Here is a 19,088-nt window from a genome sequence, read left to right as displayed (position 1 = left end):
AGTACTGCAGTGTTCAATCTAGAAATTTTCATAAGCTGGGTGGGAATTGTAGGCGGGTGGTAGCCCCAACATTTCATTCACCACCCAAAAACAGCCAGGTGGTTACTGAAAAGTGCCCAGCTAAAAGGGCAGGAGAACACAGGTACTGCATATTACATTGGTGCTATATAAATCCTGTTTAATGAAAAGGTTCATAGTTACATTTGATGAGAAAGAAAAAACTTCCTCAATTGTAGATATTTACTCAATAAACATCAAGGTTGGCACACGACTGTCCAAATTTTCCATTTTGGTCCACTGTGTATTTTAGTTTGACACCCCTGTTGTAACACTTAATGGAGTTGTGTCATCTCAGAAATTACCCCAAATTTACAGTAAAGAAAATGGGTGAAGTCCTGCTAAAGTAATTTAGAAAATCAAACTGGGCACAGGTTCACTGTGAAGTTTGCAAGTAAAGTGATATGAGAGAGCCTCATAGGATTCTTTTATCAGGCAATAGGCTACTGTCACTTCCATAAAGCTAGGACATTTATCTCAGTAAACTAGAGGTTTTAGAAACTTTTTATTTGGTGAAATGTCAACAGAAAAGACGTACAACATAGCCCATACTAAAACAGTTCTGGCTCTGTTACAATGCAAAGAATTGAGAAGAGTCCATAAGGTCTTGACAAGATGAAATGTAAAAATGAAAGCTTTAAAAGTTACAGATGGCTTTGATGAAGTACTGATGAACTTCCTCGCAGGAAAGTAAACACTTCAAGATGTTTCACCAGTTACAGGCACTCAAGGCTGGGAGCTAGCATAACAACTCAAATAAAAACTGTACAAAAGACTTTATTTACAAATATACAAGCAATTGAAAAGCTGATGAATTGTCTTCAGTCTTCATCTGAGCCATCATCAGAGAGTGGGCGAGATCTGCAAATAGAGAAATGTTTTAGTATTCTCATTTTAACAAAAGAATGCATTTTAACTCTTGGAAGCTTATATCCACCATGATTATATGCCATTATTCCAACAGTTTTAGAGATAGAAGTTTAAATATGCTATTTAAAGTCCCACACCAAAGGACAAGTGCTTACTTTAGACAATCAGATATCATCAACTAGTAAAATAGGTAAAATTCTATCAAAAAATGTTAAGTGCAATTTTAGTGCTTATTATAATGCAATAGGTTTCTTGGCTAATATTTTAAGACAGCATTTGGGTGCCATCTTGGCACCCAGTACGTCAGTCCCCTCTTCTGCAATGTATATCACAGGACATTGAGAGGAGTGCCAGGGATGTTACTTTATCATCATCAATGGCCTAAACTACCTAGTGGTATGATTATTTGGGTATTTCTAATGTCAAAGCAGTACATTTGACATTTAAAAATACTTGTTATTTAAATCTCCTTCCAGTCCCACCCGTACATAGACATGTTGCCAGTCCGGCATTTGCATCTCATGGCCTAGCATCACCAGCATTCACACGCTGGGGATGCAAGGCCAGGGGACACAGATGCCAAGCCAGCATGTGCAGAAGATGCTATGGGTTCATGGGGACCAGGTATGGTCTGGATTCCACCCCAAGTGTGGCTTGGGGTTACTGCTTTTTGTTTTGTAATTTGGAGGAAAAAAAAAAAAAAAAAAGGGACTATGAGGCAGAGAATCCAGGGTAAGTTAGTACTTAAGATGCATATTTTCCAAGTTCAGCGACACACAACAATGTCTACCTGTAGGTATGCAGTATGCATTCTGAAATATATTATATTTGGAACAGGAAGGTAAAATTAGTTGCACAGCAGACACCGCACATCCCTGCATTAAATAGACAATCTTGTTTTTTGCTTTTTATGTTTAGTTCCTTTATAATGCTGTAGATACCAAAATCCTGACTAGATTTTATTTCATTTTGCTTTCTCCACAATGCTGCTTGGTACTGTCTTCAAACTATAGCAAGCTAATATTTACTCTGTTATTGACTTATATTAATTTTTAAAGTGTTATCTGAGTTAACCTGGGATCCAAGACAATGACAAGATATGTTGGTTAGAATTGCTGTATAGAAAAAAAAAAAAAAAAAAAAAAAAAAAAAAAACACATTTATATATGACTGTCTGTGCAATAGAGTAGGAGTTGCTAGCGATAATTGCCTTTCATAGAACACTGAAAACTCAACTCAAAAGATCCCACAGCTGGTCTGTTAAAGGTAAAACTTACTTCCTTGGTGCTTTTCGAATTCCACTACCTCCTGCTTCTTCCCCATCATCATCAGAAGGCACACGGTTTTCTTTTTCTACACTGCTCGTAGATGGGGCTCCAAAGAATTCTCCTATACCTTTTTGCCATTTTGGAGTAGGACGGACACATACAGGATTGCCTCCAGCATACTTGCCTTCAGCTAGAAATTTGGCAAAGATAGACATTAGTGAATAAACCACCAGATGGAAATGTTATTTAATAAAAACTGTTATTCTGTGCATTATAGATTATACAATTATTTTCATTCTAAAAGCTTACACTTAGGCCCAGCACCCTCCTAGATGTAGGGAAAACTATTTTAAATTTAGGATTATAATTACCCAACACCATTTCGCAACCAAGGTTCTTTGGACGCTATGGTTCTTTCAAAGGTTGTTTTGAGCCATGAGTAATTTACCCAAGTCCCAGGTCAGTTTAACTGACACCAATGACTTTTGCTCATTTAAAATGTTACATTCTTTCCACTGGCCAGAAATGTAACAGGCACTCTCCAAACTAACCAGCAAACTGATGCACTGTGGATAAAGTTACTGCAGGGGCTCCCTGAAACGCTAAAAGTAAAATTTCAAGGTTCCCCAACACCTAATTAAAAAAAGGTTGGGAAACCCCAATCTAACATCTTCGGAATCACTGAACCACACTCATAGGTTAAACTCAGCATTCTACAGGACAGTAAATGTAAGGGTAGACATTATTATTCAGCTGTGGTAGGTCAATACCATGTATAGGATAGTACAATTGGAACCTAATCCATACAGGTGGTTCCCAAGTTAAGTGTGCAGGACAGAGGCTTGATTGAGGGAGGGGGGATCCCATGACTTGCAGAAGTCTTTTGGTGTTCTGCAACCTATTGTAACTCTTTAACGACCAAGACAAACTCTGCAGTTGTTTCTTTATGCACTTATTAAAATAAAGTACCTGTTCCGACTTACATACAAATTCAACTTAAGGACAAACATAAGGTCCCTATCTCATACGTAACCCAGGGACTACCTGTGTATTGTAGAAGATTAGGGAAGGGGTCTGGCCAGTTCAACCATACCTTGTAAGTAGAACATTTGTAGTAAAAAGAAAAATGTTTGTGAACTTTTTTTTTTGCATAATTATTAAGCTCAACAATCCCAAATCCAAACATGAGACCTGTTGCAGATTAGGTGCAAGTTTAGGTAACATCAGGCGTCTAGTGTACGTTGGTGCGACTTCAGGTATTTTAGTTTTCTCGATAGGCTTCTTAAGGTTTTAAAAGCCACACACAAATGTGCAGAACACAGTCAATACTTACATTTTTTCCCAGTTGGTGAAGTTGCATTGCTTGAGGAAGAAGAGCTTGCTCCAAGTGACTTCCGAGGTGCTCTAGCAGCAACAGCTTGAAGAAAAAGTGTTTTTTTTTTTACTGCAAGTACAAAACACACTAGCAAGCCAATTTGTATTGTTAGTGCTTCCATCATGTCCATATGCAGGCCCTCACATTTATTTACACTGGTGCTTTAAATAGAAAACAGAAGCATGGAAATGTTTTGCTCTCATAATTGTAACAAGGTTTGGTTTTTTTTTTTTTTTTACATAGGTAAACCAAAACAGACCATGGACATTGGTAGGTTGTGAGGTCCCTACAGCAGGGGTGTCAAAACACCACAGAGAATTCTAAAAATTAGTTGCAACCGGCCCACCCGCCACTACATATTGCAGCGACTGATACCGCTACTACAAACCCCAGCATGACTCGCGTCTATAGAGGAGCAGCCTGTTCTGTTCTATAGATGCAAGTAATGCCGGGAATTGTAGTCTCGGCATCACTTGCATCTATGGAACAACAACTCTGCCTATGCATAGCTCTGCATTCGGTTGTTTTATAGACGCAAGTAATCCAGAGAATCTTAGCTTAAACATCACTCGCATCTATGGAATAGTCTTCTGTTTAATATTAGTCACTTTCAGCACCAGAGAGGTTTAGCTACAAATGTAAAAAAAAAAAAAAAAAAAAAAGGTGAGGCTGAGTTTAGCTATAATAATAACTTCTGACCCCCATCACTTTGAAGGTCAGCCATGGTGGAAAGAATAATAATTTGAATGGTAAAGTTGCAGCTGCTGAAGAATGCAGTGTGTAATGTGGGGGCAGAGGTGCTAGAGAAGACTTGAAGGGGGCAGTCAGAAAATGGTGCAAATAAAGTGAAGGGCATGGAGGAACCAACAGAGAATGAAGTGTGGGTGGTATGGGTACATTATGCAGGGTATGTGTTGTGGATGGTTGGAAATGGTTAAATGAAGAGCTGTGACATAATGAAGTGCAGAGATGTGGCTAACAAAAAAGTTCCTGCAAATATATAGAGAACTGGTGAACGCTATACCAAACAATGGAGACTATGGACAATGGAGACTATCATTTAAATTTTACTCGGAAGGCTACAAATAGAGAAAGAGGCATAAGATTTTTTCTTAAATAAAATTTAATGTTAAGCAATGCCTCTGTTTCTATATGAAAAGGTTTTATATTTAATGAGAAGGAAAAACTTCCTTATTTTTTTTCAATCATTTTCAAGTATGGCCACCAACTTGGTTTAAGACTTTAATTTCAGCCCTTTGTGTATTTGAGTTTGACACCCCTGCTCTACAGGGAAAGGAAGCAAGGTAGGCAAATAGGTACACACTATGAACCTACGATACCTAAAACTAAACCTTTGAAAATTCTGGGTGGATGACAGAGGTAGAGATACTGCTTGATTCTGTTCTATGTCAAGGGGAGTGTGGGCGTAGCAATCTGCATTGACAGCATTAGGTGTTATCAGCTAAAATATCCCTATATAGTATCCCTATACAAAATAGATCAGTTCCTTTTTCACCCCCAAAGAACTCTGGAGAACCCTTTCAAGACAAAATCATCAGTTATCAGAGAAAGGAAGGAGAAAAAACACAGGAGCTGCAAGGGGTTGTAGTGCCAATAGAGGCCATTATTTCCTCTTGTGATAAGACAACATGGCCTGAACACAAAAACAAATTTCCCATCTACCATCCAGACATGGGGTACCCTGCTAGGGGAGTGCAGCCTGAATAGCCCTGGATTGATATCATTAAACAGGATTTATATAGCACCAACATATTACACAGCGCTGTACAATAAATTAGGGTTGCAAATGACAGACAGATACAGGAGAAGACCCTACCCCAAAGAGCTTACAATCTAGAGTGGCTAGGGGAGTACTCTTCCATCAGGTCAGAAAGATATCTGGGAGAACTGTGGAGGGATTTAAAGGCAAAGCACAGGATACGGGCACCCTCCACTTCCCCATCCAGACACTGGCACCCATAGTCCCGGCCATTTCAAAGATAAGGGCCACCTCATCCACGGGTATCAGGCACCCCTATGCTCCCCCAATACAGGGACATGGCACACTCACCCAAGAACACTACGGCACCCATACTCACCCCCATCACAGGGGGCGCTGTTACTCCCCCATGACCCAGGCGGGTGTACAGATAGAGACACCGCCTACCGTCAGGCACGGAGATCTCTGGGCCTCAGCTGTGAGGGAAACATTTTAGCCATTTCTACCTCTGAGCCATCACAGCTACATCCCCCGGTAGATCAGCACCAATGTACACCAAATCTACTCCATGAATGAATCCTGTCAGATGCCTCATGGAGTCTGCGAGGAACCGGAAAGAATATCGGGGCATCCAGGCTTCATAACTTTACAGAAGGGCGCAGGCCACAATTAAACAAACACAGTAATTGAGCTGCTCTTTAGTGGGGAGATACATTAATCTATACTAAGAGTTTATAACAATATAACGCCATGTAAGCCTCACCTTTCCTGTAGCTGCCGGTGGAAGTTCCCGCGCTGTCAGCCTTGGTACGTACCATGATAACCTCACCACAGACACACCACAAGGCGCTCTGCCCGCCTTATACTACTCCGGCCGGATTTAAAGATCCCGCTTTGGCGCTCGAAATATTTTCCCACCTACTAAGCTACTATTGGATGATCGTCTTCTTACTCCGCCCATCTTCTCTAGCTCAGCCAGTAGATGCTAAGGAAAAAGCTGTCTGTCAAACTATCCGCCTTTATCCCCGCCCAAAGCTATGGATTCGCCTATCGCAGGCAAGCTGGTGCGGAGGAGGAGGGTTCCTTGGTGCTCTGCAGTTTCCCGCTCTATTTCGAGAGTTGCTTGTGGTGACATGATATCAATGTGATAGGAAATCATTAAACACAAATAAAATATTCCATATACAGCCACCTGACATAAACGGACTAAACATGCCGATCTCTGATTAATATACAATAACAGAGGGGAAGTGATGCCATTTTTTAACATAGTAAAAGGCATGTTGTTTGATATGTGTAAATATAAAATGGAATCTGTAGTTCCCTCAAACATTCCCTGGTGGGAACAATTACTGCCATTAAAACATTAAAAGATTCCCATAAGGGAATGGCATATTCCCTGTTTTATAAACAGAGCCTCTAGTAAGCAATAATAAATCGGAACTAAACTAAAAACACAAAAATCATGCTTACCTTTATTCCTGCAGGTCTCTCGATGGCGCTGATCCTTCCCACAATCTGGTCCCACGTCGTCCTGGAATTCCTCTTCGGGCGCCACCATCTTCGTTCTTCACTGTCTTCTTTTTTCGTCACCTGATCTCGCACTGCGCAGGTGTGCGATGGGTGACATAGCCGCTGTGAAGGGGGAAAAAAAAGAGCTGCGCATGCGTGAGATCGGCATCTCTTTTCCCTAGGAGGATAAATGGCCCTAATGCACATGTCCTGTTCTAGGAGGAGCAGCCAGAGCCTCCGAGGATGCGTCACGTAGGTATCCCAGGATACCTGCGCTCCCATTAACCTCTCTGGCTGTATGAATATTAAGTATTTTTAAATGAGAAAGCGGTACATTTAAAAATACTTAGTATTTTAAAAATTTCCCGCCTGGGCCTGCCCCCTAGCTGCACGCCCGGCCGGCATCCGCATCCCCTGGCTTTGAGTCCCCAACATTCAGACGCCAGTGATGCAGATTCCGGCTATCGCCACACAGCTGCCTGGCCAGCATCGCCAGGGAAAGAAGATGCTGGGCACCACTTACCAGGTAAGCTTTTTAAACTCCCTGGCAATTCCACCCCAAGTGTGGCTCAGGGTTACAGCTTTTGGTACTGAAACTTAACCCCGAGCCACACTCAGGATTACTGCCAGGAAGGTTAGGTCTTGATCGCCGTGGCAAATACTGCACACTGTTTAAAAAAAAAAAAAAACATTTTAATCTACATAGAAGGGTTGTTTACACTTCTATGTAAAGTAAAAATATTGAATTTAGGTTCGCTTCAAGTTCTTTAGACATAACTTGCCCATTGACTATCTCTTGTGAAATGCAACTTTTTAAATATTTGCATTAAAGTCTTATGTTTGTGGCTCCAATACATTTTATATACCTTTTTCTGACAAACAGGATAATTTGATTATATGTATGTATGGCAGAAGTAACAATGTTATATTTTAAATTATTATCATTTAAACTATGGGCCTGATTTACTAAAGTGCTCCAAGAATGGAGAAAATAGACTAACATGGATGAACCTAGGTGAATCAGAAAACCTGGAACAGACTTCTTAAAAATGTGTTATTATTTGGCAAATGTTTTCTATAATGTATCAGATTTATTCTAAAGCTACGTACACACTTCCAATTATTATCGTTGGTAGACGAACGAACGATGCGAACGATCGTATAGCACCGATCCTGTACATACAGATAACGACACGATCGTTCGTAGATATTGTACACACAATAGATGCGATCGTTTGAACGATACAGGAAGTTACGTGCACCACAGGAACGTTCGTTCATCACGCATGCTCAGACCATGGACGATCAATGAACGATCGTACACACGAACGATGGTCAACGATCGTCGTCCAATCCGATCCGTTCATTTCCAACGACTTTCCTCGTTCGTCGGCGTCGTTGGTTACTTTTTTTACGAACGATTTTTGCCCAATTGATCGTTCGTCGTTCGTTCGTCGTTCATTTTGAACGATAAAAATTGGAAGTGTGTACGCAGCTTAAGGGAGACCAAGGTTTATAAAAATGTCCAAATGCTACACTTAGGAGAATGTTGAATTTCTGGTCCTGTGACTGCTTGCTGTGCTCCCTTGGAGGATCAAAAATCAGAAGCTGCTAAAAGACTCAGATTTAGAAAATTCTCAGAGCTTCGGCTTCATTGCAATACAGCAACAACTAGTGATATGGGCAAAAGAAGAGGTCATGCGGACATTTTAAGAATGTTTTGGTTATAGAGAGAAAGTTGCTAGTTCCTCAGCAAATGTTTTTTGGAAGGACTCAGATTTCTGTCAGTCAAAAATTGGTAGAAGAATAATGTACAACCCAGCAGCAGGAGTCACCACTCATGTAGGGCTGCTGAATAGTAATGGGATAGAGTAATAGTAATGGGATGAGTAAAGTCAGACTGAGGATCTATGCCCTCCACAAAGCAATGGGCACCATGGCAAAATATCGTCATGGCTTCCATGAGAGGCATTGTTAATCATTCACAGCTTATTCCAAGCATGTATAGTATTTCAAGCATGTAAAGTAAAGTAGGATCAGTGTGACAAAAAAAAATTATCATAAAGGTTTTCATTCAGTTTTCAAATAGTAGGACAACTGACCCTACCTGCAGTCCACCAATAGTATTTAAATGTTACAGAGAATGGTCATATCACAAAACAATGTCATAGGCCACTCATATACCAAAATTGGTATAGATTGCTTGCATATTGAAAATACTTAAAAAAAAAAACAATTTCATTACAAACACTTTACTGTACACATAATGTAGACAGAAAATGTATTTCTGAGTTCACCTTTAGGAAGAACATCATTAAAATTGTTTGGGAGTACATGTCACCCAACAGCTGTTATCCTGTGTAAGAATGATCATTTATATCAAATCAAAATTCTAATTGATTCTATGCCAGAAAAAATAGAAGGGTAAAATGTCATACATTGTTTTTTTTAGAGTTTGAATCAGAATCTGAACCAGAATATGGATCTGATTGCTAGATTGAGAGATAAATCAGCATCTGATCGGCTGTAGTATACTAGGCCTTACATTTCTGGTCTGTAGGTGTAAAAAGAATGTATTGTTGACATCATATCAAAATAATTAGGATGAATACCTTAAAGAGATTGAGAAGAAAATGCACTGAGCACATGGGGGCTTGGTTGGAAAATCTGTGTGGTCAATAAGGTGGGTGTTACTTCACTTCTGATTGGCTATCACAGTAGCGCAATTCTCTCTATGTTATGTTTTGGACAAACTAAGCCCAGAGGATCCTGAAGGAAAACACACAGAATAGGATTTTTTTTATTCTGAAATAAAAAAATTCTTTCACACAGCATTGTTGGAAAATATGCATCTGTCTAAGACAGTGTCCAATCCTGTAAACAACAGCATAACCCATTCTATTTAGCAAAAATACATTTCCACTTTGAAGTTTCCATGATCAGGCAGGTCAATATTGCAGAAACAGACAAGTGATGTCCCTTCTGCAATAATCCTTCCTACCTGCCTAAGAGCTTTGGGTATCTTGGCAGGATACCCTGCGTGTGCCAGGAATGAACGAACTCCCAGAAGCCTCTGCAGGTTTTATGTCATGCTGCTCTGGACAATGAAGCCAGCTGAAGATCGTAACAGGAAGAGAAGAAGATGGCAGCTCCCTCCGGGGGAACGAGAACGGGTGAATATTGAAGGGTTGAGTTCCATTTAAAAATTGAATGCTAGCATATTCATATTTTTTTCCCCAAACTTTTCTCTCTCCAAAGTCCACTAATATTATATTTTTATATTATATTTTGTTTAAATTGAGCAGAAACCTAAGCATTTATTACCTTTAACGGCATAACACCAAGGTGATTTGTTTGTAGACTCCTGGGGTATAAGGGGGGAAGAGGCAAGTGTGTGAGTGGTGTAAAAGGGAATTCTCCTCCGTTACCACTGCTTTTGCTGGAAAGTTTCTACTTCTCTGTCAAAAAAAAAATAATTACCGGTATAGCTGTTTATGTCCTCTGTTTAGTTTTTGCATAAATGGCATTGAACGAATTAAAATAAATAATAATTCAGGCCTTATGTGTCCTTCACCTTCCGCATGTCTAAAACTGCTTGTTATGACATTTCTCTCACACCAACAGTTAATGGGTGTTGTAGTCTTGTATAGAATGTTTTAAGGTGAGAGATCAAGATTGCTGATACATATAAATCATTGTTGTGCAACTTATATTTTATCTTTTCACTGATATAAATGCCTAAATGAAAAATATAAATTACAAAATTGTACTTTTGGCACTTTTATATTTTTTTTACAAAATAAAATGTTCCATTATGGCCTTGGTTGCCATGGCAGCCTTTTCTAAGAGCTGTGATCCAGCATTACAGCCTGTACAGTACAAAACGTTCTTATTATCATCCTTTATATAAGAATCATTTATTACTTTGGTATTGCAATCATAAAAAAAATGTGTGCTAATGTTTCAGGCAAATTTTTCTGGGTTTTTTGATAATAGATTTACAGTAGCAACTCCTGTTGCATGTTTTGCATGTCCATCTCTTTTCCTATTTAGCACTTCTCTTAACTACGAATAATTACTACTAAACCGATCTATACAGAACTCCACAGAACTGGTAATTAGATTGTAATATTTGCAAGGTGGAGGAGGTGCCATTGCTGGCATTTATTAGTGATCTGCCAGTACAAACTCCAAATATCCGCCTCCCTGCCCTGTCACCAAACATATGGCAGGGGGTTCAATGGGCCTCAAAAATAAATAAATTAGGGGACTACTTTAGATTGTCTTTTGCCTATCAGATTTATTCCTGCCTTGGGTTGCCAATGTCAGGATTGTGGACCCAAGGCTATATTGCTTTCATAACATTATCAATGATTACAGTGCAAGCACCTACCTACCTTTTAAGGAAGATTGTTGCTAGTATTACCGGTAGTGATAGAAGGCTCATCACTGTCTAAACACAACATTCAGTCTGGTTTATTTGAACTGCTAAAGTGTACCCAGGAACAAGTATGGTATGACATTTGGAAGTAGCTGGGAAGAGTGTAAGGTATGGTAAACGGCAGTATAAGTAAGAATGGATGGGGTATAGTAAAGGGCAGTATATAAATGAGAGGAATGGATGGGGTATAATAACATGCAGTAAGTGTAGGAGAGGAATGGATGGGGTATAATAAAGGGCAGTGGGTGTAGTGAAGGAGTGCAGGGGGTATAATAAGGGGCAGTGTAAGTAGTAGAGAAGTGCATGGGGTATAATAAAGGGCAGTGTGTATAGGAGAGGAATGCATGGGGTATAATAAAGGGGTTAACAGTTATACATGTGTACATCAGGCTGCTCGTCAATCCACCTTGGCAGGTTAATGAATAACCAATTGTAAAGATCAATGTGCTTTCCTATGAAGAAGGACACAGTGGGGTGCTCATTGCCCCCCCCCCCCCCCCAGAATGGTGCTGCGTGTACAGTGCTCCTTCATTCATCTGTCATAGTGACATAAATCTGGTATCTGTACAGGGCAGATACATTTATGTGGAGGAAAGGACATGATGCCAGGGGCAAGGAACATAAGAACAGAGCCAGTATGTGCAGGATGTAAACCTTATTGGACACTGGGCAATACGTGCAGAGGATAAAAATCAGATAATTACTGCAGGTCTAAATCTGGAACCTGGACTACATACAAACACGAGATTTACCGTCTGATTGTAACAGCAAAACCTATTCCGAACTTATTATATTAAATGTAAATTCCTCGAACTTGACCCTATACCTAAACCCTTCCTCTCCACCAATCACTATACTGCAGCCACGTGCACAGCCTCTTGTAGTTCCGGTCACATGACTCTGATGTCATCAAGCTGCTGCGGTGTTTGCTGTCACTTTTGCCGGGTACCGGAGATCTGCAGTGTGTAGCCTGAGTATAGCTGAGGGGGGCGAATATGGCTGCGAATCTGCTCAGCTGGTGTGTCAACGAGCTGGAAAGTCGCTTTGGTCTTAGTGTCAGTGAGGACATCGTGCAGTAAGTTATATTCACTGCTTGTATATACAAGGGAAGTTCTGTATGGGGCTCTTGTGTCCAAAATGTTTTCATTGTTTACCTTTTATTAACCCCTTGTGACCAAACTTTAAAGAGGAAGTAAACTCAAAAGTCACCCAAAACAAAGAAAATCCACTTACTTTCAATCCTGTAGTGCAGTCAACCGGTTCAGGAGGTGACCTGGTTATCGTGTCCCTCGTCATCCCAGTATCGGTCCTCAGGTCGGTGCTCCAGGTGCTGCCATCTTCTCCTCTTCTTCCTAAGTCACCCGACACTGGCTTGAGATTGCAAAAAAACAGAAGTGAGCCCTGGTGCCCCTCATCTTTCACTTTTGACCAGTTTCCATTAAAGGTTTGGCAGCTGTACCCTCCTATCTACTTATGAGCTATCAACTCAATGACCATTGAAGTTGTTAATGTATGTGGATACCATTGCCAGGGACATAGTTGTCAATTGTATAAATTTCTCTCAAACCTCAGCATATGGAAAGTGATAAAGTAGAGATCTGTGATCCCAAAGAAATGTAAAACGTGTCTTGTGATGTTCTTGTAGAACCCAATGTCAGCCTTTAGCCTTTTTTTTTCTCTTGTTCTCCAACACTCATATAAAACTGGGTGGTGCAGATATCACAGGATAGTAAGGCATAGATATTAATAAAAACGTTTCAAAAACCTCTCCATATTTTTCCATTAGAACAATTGCCCATTACTTCCTGTTCCAAAAAGAAGTGAGGGGAGATGTGCCGAATAGGTACACAAATGGCAAAAAAAGTAGTCTTTTTCTTTCTCTTTGTCCAAAATAAAACTGTTTAGCTGAAGTTGGGCTTTAAGAAAGCATCAATAATTAATAATGATGGTTAAGATTTAACAAAAGTTTTTTTTTTTAAACCTAAACTCCTGCATAGGAAAATACTGTTGAAATACAATAGATGTGTATTCTTAAATGAATCTTGGTTAGTTTTGTGTATTTTCATGGATCTGGGCATTTATCCAGCACTTTATTTTAGTGCTATTTTCAGTTCTTTTTTCCTGAGCAGGTTGACTGGTCTTTTATCTGCCATTCTGTAGTTTTCTGTAGGCTGCCTGCAGTAAGTGAGTGTGCTAGGTCCCTCCACTAATTCTTTGCAAAGGCTATGTATAAGATAGTGATGATGTTACTGCTGTGTTTATTAGGTTATAACCAGACTTTCAAAGGCTCTTGGTGCACACAATGCAGATTAATTTTTTTTTTTTGGGGGTAATTGAGGAATAATTTTAAAGTGGAACTAAACCTTTTTTTTATACTCGCCTGCCCCTGTTCCTTCATGGGTGCCACAATTCTAAAACCTCTTCTTTCTTTAATTAATTTTAATCTGTCTTGATTGGTTGGGTCGGGTTGTTCTGGCAGCCAGAGTGTACAAGTGAATTTTGTCAGGAGAGGCAGTGATCAGGCAGAAAAATGCTTTTTGCATAAGGGACATTGCTGCAATGTAGCCCTGACCAATCATTTTTAAAATTGGAACTTTAGTTCCACTTGGTGTGTGGTAATGCTCCCCAAGAAATAGTTTTCTTCAAGTCATACCACTGTGGTTCACGGTTGATTTTAATATACACCTGTCAAAGAAAGATCCAAAAAGTTAACGGTACAGTGTTGGACCCTGATTCCCAACCTGTGGTCTGAGAGCCACATAAGGTTTCTTTGGTGTTTGCAGTACAGCCCTTCAGACTCGGCATCCCCAGTCTTTGTCTCCTGCTCCAATCTGCAACAACTTCTCTATTACACTCTCTATTTCTTTAGTACTTCCTATGTGTGTCCTTTTGGTGACATGAGGTGCTGTATTTGAGACTTCCTATACCCTGGAAGTTGTCAGCTACTGATATAGGATTTGAAAATTTGTATAGTCTGTATACTATTATTTAGTTTCTTAAAAATTATTATTTATCCCACTCCAAGTGTTGTCAACCTAAGTCTATGTACACCCGTTGAATAATTGTTGTTGGAAAGGATCTTTCACGATCCTTACTAACGACTGCAAGATGCATGAACGAGCGCTATACATACAGACCCGTTCGGCGGAGCAGCACCCCGCTGCACTCCCCCCCTTCACTTCCGCCAGGGCGGTTGTTCGGACGATGGACAACGAGCCCTGTACACACGCAAGATTCTCGTCAGATATCAGCCCTGAGCTAATTATCAGACGAGAACCATTGCACATGTGTACCTAGCATAATTTTTCTTGAAAACAAATGCTTATCTTTTTATTCTGACTCTTTTGTTTTTTTCCCCCATAGATACATCCTTTCTATTGAAACAGAAGAAGAAATTGAGGATTATATCAATGACCTTATCCAGGGATCTGAGGATAGGAAGCAGATATTTATACGTGAGCTTAAACTCCGGTGGCAGAGGATCAGAGAGCCATCCAGCTCCAACTCCGCTCACATCTATAGGAAAGATGGTCAGTTCTGGATACAGCCTGTGAATTCACAAGAATTGATGTTTTTATTGAATAGTCATATTAACCTCAAAAGCAATTCTGTGGAGTGTTGTCTTCTCACTAGTTTATTGTGCTGATTGGTTGCACCAATGGCAGTTCTTTTTGAAAAAATGTGGGTCTGTAAGATTAGAATCAAAAGATACGGCGTAGACAATTCCTCTTTATTTTTAGAGTGAGGTAGAATAAGAAAATTATGAAATCACTGTCTTTTTTTTCTTGTGCCCTGTAGATGATACAGATATTAGAGAGTTGTAACCAGAAAAGGTGTTTGGAAAATTTTCTGTCACCTGTGTTACTTCTCTTCTGGGAAGCTGGAGTGATGTCAGCGCTGCCTCCTGGACATTGAAAATCCTTTGAGAATTATTTTGATTGCCCTGGTTGTAGTGGTGTCATCACTCCACCTTCTGACAGTCGGAGGTTGTTTACAATATTTAACGTTGGTATGGAACGTCTGCTTTACACAAAGAAAAACAACATACTATGACATATACTAAAGCATTGTTTAACCTACATCAGTGCACTCTAATTGCAATGCTTTTGCTGTGAATCCAGCCTTAGACAAATATAGTACATTTTCTTACAACAATAAAATAGACTTTAGAGGGATTCCATTCCTTCCTCTATGTAAAGTATTTTAGGTGAAATGGCTTTATAATACTTGTGTAAATATTTATTAATAAATGTGACAACTATACTACATTAATTATTCTACACAATAATTATCCACAAAGGAATAAAACCAATGAATATAGTAAACTTTCATGTAGAAATTCATTTGTATAGTTCATATATCAATTCTACATGAACAATTTGTGTAATGGTTTTTAAACACTAGTCAGTACAATCCCTAGTGTGAACCTATCATATATTGAACTGAGAATGGAGAAGATAAGACTGGTGTGTATAATTGGTTAGAAATGATGGGAGTTCTGATGTAGATTATTTTTCTTGATCCAAGGTATAGATAATTCTAGCCCACCGTTATCAATTGACCAGCCGAAAAAAGGTAGGCGTAAAGGGAGGAACAAGATGGAGCAACTGCCAGTTTATGCTTCAAATGATGATGCCGTAGAAGAGGTCAAAACTCCTATGGATTTGGCTAAGGTATGTGTGCCAATCAGATTTCAGTTTTCACAACAACTATTTTCTTTTTTTTTTTTTTTCAAGAAAATATTTTCTTCTCATTATTTTTAACAGTATAACCCGCCATTAATTTAAAATCTGATTGCTAAAATTTGTGACAGTTTGATTATTAGCTACATAATTGTCTGTGGGTAGTCACCTTATTTTTCTGTAATATTTAATGAGTGTTACATTGCCTTTTAAATAACCACCGAAAGGCGGCATTTACACATGTGGGTAAGTCACATTTATGAATATGCATTAATGTATATTATGTTATATGTATAGTAAGCAAAATTTAACCCACTCCACTTTTTTTTTGTTTTTTGTTACAGAAATATTATTGTTTACTGAAGGCTTGCAACTAAAAGTGTGTCATTATAGTAAGCCAGCTCGGATTTGAGAAAAGCTATTTTCACATACAGCATTTTATTATGTTTGAAATTCAGTTACTTGCTTTTTTTCAGTCCAATTATGCCACCATCCTTTTCATTTGTGTGGTAATTATTGTTGTTCATAATTTATTAATCCATAATTTATTTGCTATTTATCTGTCTTCAGGCTCAGGAGACAGCTGCTCTCTCGTCCTCTAAGAAAAAACAAAAGTTTGTCAACTTGTACACCAAAGAGGGACAAGACCGACTGGCGGTACTGATTCCTGGACGTCATTCATGTGATTGCCTGGCCCAGAAACATAGGCTCATCAACAACTGTATGACGTGTGGTCGTATTATATGTGAACAGGAGGGGTCTGGACCCTGTCTGTTTTGTGGAAGCTTGGTAGGAACACTAACAGTTTCTCCTATTCATTAATTTTTATTTGCTTATTTTTTTTTTGTGTGTTCCGTACTTTTGAATTTCTGGGTGATCCTGCAATACCTCACCTATAACAAGTTTCTTTAAGATGTTTAGTATTGTAATGCATTAGGGTAAAGCATTTTTTGGGGGGGGATATGTGAAGTATATGATGCAGCAGACTTCATCTGTAAAGTAAGTGAGCAGAGAGGACTAAATTAAAGTTAAAACTCTTCTCTCCTTTCTCCCTCACTGGTGTAAAGGATCTTATACCATATTCACTGGCGGAGATGGAAGGGCCAGTTCACACATATGCGCTGCCTCGGCCTGCATGCCCATGCTTTCATGACCTGTTATGTTGCATTGATATGGGGCATCCCAATTCATTTAAATAGGCTGATAATGCCCAATGTTTCACAGTGGTCCAAAAATGGTATGTGCACTATTTTCAGGGGCACACTGCACCACCATGCACTATACTGAGTTTCTCTTTGGTGCAGTGCACTTCTCCCCAAGAGTGCATTGGCATGCTCAATACTGTGTAGCTGCATTTGCATATATGTGAGTCTGTATTACCATATAAACTGATATTTAACACGTATACCTCATGTATATGTGTGTGTATGTGTATATATATATATATATATATATATATATATATATATATATATATTTTGTTGTATTTTTCTTGATTTTGTCTTAGGTTTGCACAAAGGAAGAGCAGGATATTTTAATGAGAGACTCAAACAAAAGCCAGAAATTAAGAAAGAAACTAATGGGAGGTAAGAAAGATTTTTTTTTTTTTTATTAACTCGAAAGTTTGCTATACATGTTTCAATCTTTGTTTAAATATCTATTTGATATTTCCTAAAATCATGTAATATGAAGGCCTACTTGAATGGTTTTAATTTGTATTTAGTCTAGCAAACCCTTGTACTACAACCATAGAACTAAAATAAATTATGTAGTCAGATTGTAGTATGTGTAGTTAGTTTTAAAAGGTGCATTCCAGTCAGAATGAAGTACAAATCTTGAGATGCAAAGAGAGGCACAACCTGTATGCTCCTTGCGTCAGCATTTTTTTTTCATGCAAAGTTTAGTGCACCAGTCCACCCAGTACATTTTGTTGCTATTTTTACTTTCTGAACTGGATGCTGAATGCTTTTGATGATGAGAAAGCTATTCCCAATCGCATCCTTTCCAGGCTTCTTCCTGTCTCCTGTAGACAGTGTGACAGGCAAAATAATAGGAAGATAGCAGACAGCCTGATATAGAAAAGATGTTTTATTAAAAGGCAATATTTCAGTTTTTAATATGTAATACAGGTAGCAATAACATAGGATTTACAAGTTCATAACATGTAATTCAAGTGAGCCTCTGAGATGTTTTCTAATCAGGACTTTTGACTTTACCCCTATTGTAGACCATTGACTGCTTTTGCTTGCTGCATAGAATTACAACTAATGACAATTATTTATGGCCCTTTTTACTGTAATTTCATCTGTTTTCTACAATATTCAGTACCCACATATTCTTCTCACATAGTCAGTTGACATTATCAATGTTTATTGGCAAAAGCAGTTAAGATGTGACACATGTAATATTTGCTAGCAATGTGGCCAGTAGCAGCACTGTTTTATAAGCAGGCAGTATCCGCTTTCAGCCACATGAAGGCATTCTATTGTTGTTGTTGAACAGCCACCATACAAAATAATTTATACATATACACAACCTTTCCCAAACTAAAAAAAAAAAACAAAAAAAAAACTTAATATCCTAACAGGTGAGCGTAAGGAGCTAGACTGTTAGCTAATGTATAAATGTTAATTTACAGTTAACCAGTGTAGTATATAGTCAAAAGCAGATAAGTCTCACACTTATGATATTATCTTGCATAATTTATTATACCTAACTTTTTTGTTTAACCTATTTAATTTAAAAAAGAAAGATTGAGTTTGAATAAACAATAAAGGGTTTAGTCTGGGGCAGTGGACATGATAAATGGTATTTATCTTCATGGTTATAGGTATGGATATTGGCAATTTGTAAAGAGGACCTAAACTCTGGAAGCTGTACTCAAAAATAGGAAGACACAAGGCACAGAACTAATGACCAGTGTTAGGGGTGTAGGTTTTCTGCATATGATATTTACCTCCATACTGTTTTCCATGCTTTTATCTATACCCTCTATAATGGCTATCTTGGTAAAAGCAGGGCTTGGCTTTCTTACATCAAAGCTTTTTAGTAAGTAGGACAATACCGTGTTTCCCAGATGATAAGGCAGGGCCATCAAATAAGACAGCCCCCCCTTTTTAGGTAAAAATGAAAAATAAGCCCCCCCCCCGCAAATAAGCCACCC

At 38.9% G+C, this 19,088-nt stretch overlaps 2 protein-coding genes across 3 annotated transcripts in view; one reads left to right on the top strand and one right to left on the bottom strand.

Annotated features, from left to right (window-relative positions):
• Positions 1-549: 549 nt before the first annotated feature.
• PCLAF (PCNA clamp associated factor) lies at positions 550-6,899 on the bottom strand. 2 transcript variants are annotated; one of them, XM_072402214.1, is made up of 4 exons: positions 6,764-6,899; positions 3,529-3,612; positions 2,205-2,385; positions 550-918 (listed from the first exon to the last, which is right to left on the bottom strand). In XM_072402214.1, exons 1-4 carry the CDS (start codon positions 6,849-6,851, stop codon positions 879-881), a joined length of 393 nt encoding a protein of 130 aa, XP_072258315.1. In that variant the 5' UTR covers positions 6,852-6,899; the 3' UTR covers positions 550-878. The 2 variants fall into 2 exon arrangements, with proteins under 2 accessions (XP_072258315.1, XP_072258316.1); XM_072402215.1 differs by lacking the exon at positions 6,764-6,899 and adding an exon at positions 6,054-6,205.
• Positions 6,900-12,155: 5,256 nt separating this feature from the next.
• Positions 12,156-19,088, top strand: part of TRIP4 (thyroid hormone receptor interactor 4) — a 20,216-nt gene continuing 13,283 nt past the window's right edge. The window contains exons 1-5 of the mRNA XM_072402213.1: positions 12,156-12,318; positions 14,607-14,773; positions 15,771-15,916; positions 16,496-16,714; positions 17,433-17,511. Coding sequence (XP_072258314.1) covers positions 12,239-12,318; positions 14,607-14,773; positions 15,771-15,916; positions 16,496-16,714; positions 17,433-17,511 — 691 coding nt within the window. The 5' untranslated portion in view covers positions 12,156-12,238. The remainder of the gene's footprint in view (positions 12,319-14,606; positions 14,774-15,770; positions 15,917-16,495; positions 16,715-17,432; positions 17,512-19,088) is intronic.

This window comes from Pyxicephalus adspersus, chromosome 2 (assembly GCF_032062135.1).
Source record: "Pyxicephalus adspersus chromosome 2, UCB_Pads_2.0, whole genome shotgun sequence".
Lineage (NCBI taxonomy): Eukaryota > Metazoa > Chordata > Amphibia > Anura > Pyxicephalidae > Pyxicephalus > Pyxicephalus adspersus.
This window is presented reverse-complemented; position numbering and strand designations above follow the sequence as displayed.